Source organism: Orcinus orca, chromosome 8 (assembly GCF_937001465.1).
Source record: "Orcinus orca chromosome 8, mOrcOrc1.1, whole genome shotgun sequence".
Lineage (NCBI taxonomy): Eukaryota > Metazoa > Chordata > Mammalia > Artiodactyla > Delphinidae > Orcinus > Orcinus orca.
Genome location: NC_064566.1, coordinates 12,225,714 through 12,232,174, shown reverse-complemented (window position 1 = coordinate 12,232,174; position 6,461 = coordinate 12,225,714). Strand labels below are relative to the sequence as shown.

At 54.4% G+C, this 6,461-nt stretch overlaps 1 protein-coding gene across 1 annotated transcript; it reads left to right on the top strand.

The window, feature by feature from the left end:
* The first annotated feature begins 629 nt into the window (after positions 1-629).
* Positions 630-5,955, top strand: LRRC55 (leucine rich repeat containing 55). Its single transcript, XM_004264115.4, has 2 exons — positions 630-1,365; positions 5,564-5,955. Exons 1-2 carry the CDS (start codon positions 645-647, stop codon positions 5,797-5,799), a joined length of 957 nt encoding a protein of 318 aa, XP_004264163.1. The 5' UTR covers positions 630-644; the 3' UTR covers positions 5,800-5,955.
* The last annotated feature ends 506 nt before the right edge of the window (positions 5,956-6,461 follow it).

Below are 6,461 nucleotides of genomic sequence, written 5' to 3'. Positions count from 1 at the left end.
GGCTCCTCCCTTCCCTGGGGATTTCAGTAGACACTGAGGCTGAGTACCGAGGCTTTCAGAGGCCCATGGAGACCCCCTCCCCTCCGGGTTCCCTTCCCCAAACGCCCACTCCAGGACCCTCTTGGACTCGAGCCCACTGGGCCATCAGTAGAAATGGCCTCTGAGACCTTGAATGCGGGAGGTTCAAAAGCAGCCCTGGCCTCCTAATGGGTCCCAGACTTGGGACAGGGCTTGGAGGTTTGCAGACATGCCAGGACCTTTAAAAGGCACCTTCCCTGTCCTCCAGTCCCCCTCCCACCTCTCAGACATGGTCCAGAGAGGAGCACCCAGAAGTCATGGGTGAGAGGGACATAAAAGACCTGCAGGAACCCTTCCCCGACCTGCTGGCAGCTGGTCCAGCCCCATCCTTGGGTCATTCCTTTCTCAAGCTTTGATCATCTTTTCAGACCCTGGGGGACGTCAGCTGGGTGTATGGCCCCCTAGGCTCCAAAGGGGACTTCCTGTGGAGCTCACGCAGGGAGCCCTCTGGTGCTTAGAGGCTCCTGGGAAAGGCTGGAGCCATGATACCACGTGCCGCCAAGCCCACCTGCCAGGGCTCTGGCCCCTGATGCAGCTGCCTTTCTGAGCCACTGACTCTTGATTCCATGGACACAGCCCCAGCCCCGATGGGCTCCCTTCAGCACCGCTCTTGCCAGCAGCCTAAGATGGGTGACACCTGGTCCCAGCTGCCCTGGCCTGGGCCCCCCCGCCCGGCCATGCTGCTGGTCTCCCTCATCTTGGCCGCAGGGGTGATGCCCTCGGATGCCGGCACCAGCTGCCCGGTCCTTTGCACGTGCCATAACCAGGTGGTGGATTGCAGCAGCCAGCGGCTCTTCTCCGTGCCCCCGGACCTGCCGAGGGACACTCACAACCTCAGCCTGGCCCACAACCGCATCGCCGCCGTGCCGTCTGGCTACCTCACGTGCTACATAGAGCTCCGGGTGCTGGATTTGCGCAACAACTCCTTGGTCGAACTGCCCGCGGGCCTCTTCCTGCACGCCAAGCGCCTGGCACACCTAGACCTGAGCTACAACAACCTCAGCCACGTGCCGGCCGACATGTTCCAGGCCGCCCACGGCCTCGTGCACATCGACCTGAGCCACAACCCGGGGCTGCGGAGGGTGCACCCGCGGGCCTTCCAGGGCCTGGCGCAGCTCCGGGACCTGGACCTCAGCTACGGGGGCCTGGCCTTCCTCAGCCTCGAGGCTCTCGAGGGCCTGCCGGGGCTGGTGACCCTGCAGATCGGCGGCAACCCCTGGGTATGCGGCTGCACCATGGAGCCCCTGCTGAAGTGGCTGCGGAACCGCATCCAGCGCTGCACGGCGGGTAAGGGAGGGAGCCCGGCCCCGCGGACAGCAAAGGCTCCGCGGGAGAGGGAGGGACTTAGAGACCCTGCGCACCTGCTGAGGGCCTACCCGGGCTCGCCTCCCCGTGCACCGGTCTTGCACTGCCCAAGTCTTTGCCGAGTTCTTGCTGTGCGTGCCCGGTGCAGGGGACCCGGCATTAATGAAACAGACGCCACCCTCGCCCCTGTGGCCCTGATGACCTAATGAGGCAGACAGAGAGCAAACAAGTAAGAACAGCTCATTAATAATAGACAGTGTTTATTGAGCGTCCACCGTGACCTTCCAACTTGGCAGGTGTTATCTCATTGGACCCCACTCTTATTATCCCCATTTTACAGGTGAAGACACTGAGGTTTAGAACAATGAAAAGACTTGGCCAGAGTCACTCATTTAGAAAGTGGCAGAGCTGTGGATAAAACCCAGGTTTGACTTCTAAGCTCTGTTCTGCTCTACCAGATTGCTTTTTAAGTGTGCTAAGTACTAGAAGAAATAGAAATGGTTCACCCCATTTATTGTAGTACTTACTATCTGCCAGGCCCTATTCTAAATATATTACATGTTTTAGCTCACCTCATCCTCACAAGAACCCTGGTGAGACACCACACACACACACACACACACACACACACACACACACACACACAGAGGAGGAAACCAAGGCACAGAGAGGCTCAGTAACTTGCCCAACGTCCTACAGCCGTTAAGGGTTGGAGTCAGGATTCGAACCCTGGCAGCCTGGCTGCCCTCTGGCTGTATCCTGATGAGTCAGGTTCTAGGCTACCAGGAGTAGGCAGGACTTGAGTTCTGGGCTGGCCAAAGGGCCTTGGCAGAATTCTGCAAGGTTTGGGCATGGAGTGTAGGTCTGAGAAGAGAAACTCTTAGGTGGCTATTTAACGAGCCAGCCTCTACTGGGAATGGACTGGGGACTGAAGGAGCCTGAATTCCACAGGCTCAATGAGCCTGCAGGCAGGCGGTGTTGAGCTGTGGTCCCCAGCCACCAGCTCTCCTGTGTGGCAGCACCGAACCTCTGCAGTAGGGCTAGCCGGGGGGGCACCACCCGGGGGCTTTCCCAGAGCCTGAGCTCAGAGCGAATTCAGAAGCAGCGGTGCTGGATGAGGTGGGAGGGAGAGGAGGACTGAGTGGGGAGCCCAGGATCAAAATAGTTTGCGGGGGGCTGTGGGTCACGATTCCAGTGTTCCCACAGAACTGCGGGAGGAAGATCTCTGGGACCAAAATAGCTGGGGACCGAGATGGGCTGAGGGGAGGGCGCACGAGGGGAAGCCTGGCTGCCTGGATCGATCTCCCCACTAGCCTAACCTCTGCAGGCTGCACCTCGTCCCCTCTCTCTTGTGCACTAAGGACAGAAAGGGCCCGCAGGGTTCCTCCACACACAGGGGCTTCTCCTCTTCTGGGATCTCGGAGGTCCCTGCTGCCCTTTGGAAGAAGCCCAGGCTCCCAGTGAGCAGGAGGGGGGTCCAAGATCCCATCAGCGAGGTCTCATGTCCGTACACATGAGGGACCCAAGTTCCAGAGAGGGAAAGTGACTGGCCACAGGCCACAGCTAGAGACGCAGCTTCCCTGTTCCTCCACAGAACACCCTGCACGATGACACACTCTCCAGGATATTTCGTCTTGGAGGCAAAGAACTTGCCAGTCTAGGTAGGACTAGGTGACACTCTTCCCTTTGTCTTTTTCTGCTTCTTCCTCCCTTTTTCTTCATGGGATTCCCATTACTGTCCCTATCTTTTGGACAAATCCCAACACAGAGAAACATAGGGAGACCTTGGGATATAAATCAACTTCGAGACTGGTCCCTTGACTTACCAGAGGGCTTCGTCAGCCCCCGGGCTCCCATCCTGCCCTCCTGCAGGCTCTTTCAATTGCCCTCAGGGTCCCCACATCCCCCAGCCTCGCAATGCATCACCACCACCCCATTCATTCACTCAATAGACTTTGGGATTCAGCATCTTCTGGTTCTGGATGTTCAACTCCAGGTGCCATCTCGTCCTGGCTGGAGTCTGGGGTCCTATGCATACAGCCTACAGAGACCCTTCAGCCTGGGCTTTGGGGAAGGTTGCAGCCTCCCTCTGAACCTGACTCTCCATTTCTAAGGAGAATCATGCTCATCCGTTTCTCAAAAGAGTCAATCCAAGTCCATCATTTTATTCTTCTCCCTCAAAGATGGCAGAATGAATAAACACCATTTATGCACCACATAATTTAAAAAGCTCCTTCACATTGACTTTCTTAGACGATTGAGACTAAATTATCCCCTTCTTACATTTCCCATTTCTTCATAAGAACCAGAAAAGCAAGAAAGACTTGCCCAAGGAGAGAGTTGGATTAATATTTACCCACTGAACGAAGGAGTGGCCGGCTGTTGGAAAGCCAGTGCTGGCACTGCGAGGCAGAACTGCTCTCTGCCTGCCGCTCTCCCTTCCAAGGCAGAGAAAGATGCAGCCATTGACAGCCACCATGCATTTGTACCAGTGACCCTGGAAGGGTGAGCTGGGGCCATCAGTGATGGAGAGAACAGCAATCCCACTGAAGGAGAAGCCCCTCCTATAGAAGTCTGTGTGCAGAATATGACCCCACTGACCTGTCCAGAAAGACCAACCTAGGATGACAATAAAAACACGCACCTATGTAGTACTTACTGTGTACCAAGAATATATCATTTCTGTAAGTTAATTCGTAGAATCCTCACTACAATCCTATGACATAGTTACTTTTATTATACTTATTTTATAGATAAAGAAACCACAACACAGAGGTGTTAAATAACTTAGGCATAATCATACAGCTAGGGAGGGATAGAGAGGGGATTTGAACCCAGGCCAATAGCTCCAGAGCCCAAACTCTTAACCCTACACACTCTGTGTATCTGGAAAAGCCATATGGGGTAGTAGAAAGACCCAATGCTTTGGAGTTGGACAGAGTCATTCATTCACATATTCAATTAACAAAGGTTAATTGAGCATTTAATGGGCAGGCCTCTGTTCTAATGCTAAGGATACTACAGGAAGAACTTATATTCAAAAGGAGAAAACAGATAATAAACAAACTGTGAGACAGTGATACATACAATGGGGAAAAAAATAAGCAAAGTAGGTAAGAGAGAGAAGGCCCAGAGAAAAGTGAAGTGGGGTTGCTGTTTTATATAGAATCCTAAAGGAAGGCCTCACTGAGAAGTTGATATTCAAGCAAAGTCCCAGAGGCGGTGAGGGCCTGAGCTGTGCAGAGATCCAGGGGAGAAGCACCCTCACGAGGGGACAAATGCAAAGGCTCCCCCTCCCCACACTGAAAGGGGACATGCTCGGGGTGATGGAAGAATGACCAGGAGGTGTGCGTGGGTGGATCCGAGCAAACCAGGAAGAGAGTGGAATGGATGGGGAGGTTCTTCTGGGAAGGAGAAGAAGCCTGGGGAAGGTTTCAAGCACAGAGTGACATGGCAGGACTTCAGGTTTAAAAGGATCACTCAGCCAGCTGTGTCGAGGTGGATTAAGGGCAGAAGCCTAGAAACCAGTTGGGAGGCTATTGTAAGAGATTACAATGATGATGAAGTCCCACAGAAGTCCCAGATCTGCCGTTAGCAGGGGCTACGGGACTTTAGGCAAGTTACTAAAGTCTCCGAGCAGTGATCTCCACCTCTATAAAAACATATATAGGGGCTTCCCTGGTGGTGCAGCGGTTGAGAGTCCGCCTGTCGATGCAGGGCACACGGGTTCGTGTCCCGGTCCGGGAAGATCCCACGTGCCGCGGAGCGGCTGGGCCCGTGAGCCATGGCCGCTGAGCCTGTGCGTCCGGAGCCTGTGCTCCGCAACCGGAGAGGCCACAACAGTGAGAGGCCCGCGTATCACACACACACACAAAAAACCATATATAAGGCTCAAGAGGGAGGGGATAAGAGGACATATGTACGCATACGGCTGATTCGCTTTGTTGTGCAACAGAAACTAACACACTATTGTGAAGCAATTATACTCCAATAAAGATCTATTAAAAAAATTAAAAAAAAAAAACTTGCTGTGAGGGTTGTTGAGGGCACTAAAGAAGGTGAGTGAAACTTGGCACATGGAAGAAACTTCATAAAAACCCAGCTTCTCCTGGGAGGGGCAGGGGCTCCCTCTTCCTGCTCTCCCCTAAGCCACTCACCCTCCCTGGCTTCTGTGTTGCAGATTCTCAGCTGGCTGAGTGCCGGGGCCCCCCAGAAGTCGAGGGCGCCCCACTCTTCTCCCTGACCGAGGAGAGCTTCAAGGCCTGCCACTTGACCCTGACCCTGGATGATTACCTCTTCATCGCCTTCGTGGGTTTCGTGGTCTCCATCGCATCCGTGGCCACCAACTTCCTCCTGGGCATCACGGCCAACTGCTGCCACCGCTGGAGCAAGGCCAGCGAAGAGGAGGAGATTTGACCCGGGTACCTCCACGCCGCTGACCACCGGGCACCCTCCCTGGCTGCCCACTCTGGCTCTGCCCCGGCCAGAGTGGGCAGCCAGGTCATGGCTCAAGCAAGGTCAGGAAAGTACCTTCGTGCGAGCTTCTACGGTGGGCCAGACACTGTGCTAGGAACTGGGACCGACCTACACCTTGCCCCTCAAGGCACTTACCTCTGATAGAGGAGAGAGAGTCGAAAACTCTTCCCTTTAAGACCTTTTATCAGCACACTGAGTACATAGTTATGGAAGCCCAGAGGAGGGGTCATCAACTGTGTCTAGAAAAGTCCAAGAGAATTATAAGAATGGAGGTGATTTTTGATGACCCAGGTGAACTGGGTCATCAAAAAATTGTCTGCTTTGTCCATAGACAAAGAAGGACAGACAGAAGCCAATGACAGAGGCCAGAGTATGCCTGGTGTGTTGAGAACAGTGAACGATACCTGTGACTTCAATGTACAGAGCGGAAGTGACACAGGACCAAAACTTTCCCCCTGACACCCAATCTGTCAGCTCTCAGCGTTGCCCATCACTGCCTCTGAGGGCGAGAACACCTCCATGCCAGCCCCCTGAGCCTCCTCCTACCAGCAGCTGCCAGGTGAGACCACCTCCTGTTGACTGCCCTCCCCCCATCCTATGCG

Bases quoted from the DNA above. Each gene is read 5' to 3' on its own strand.
- LRRC55 (XM_004264115.4), top strand. From the start codon at position 645: ATGGACACAGCCCCAGCCCCGATGGGCTCCCTTCAGCACCGCTCTTGC. The intron at 1,366-5,563 runs GTAAGGGAGGGA...TCTGTGTTGCAG, and splicing joins CATCCAGCGCTGCACGGCGG to ATTCTCAGCTGGCTGAGTGC.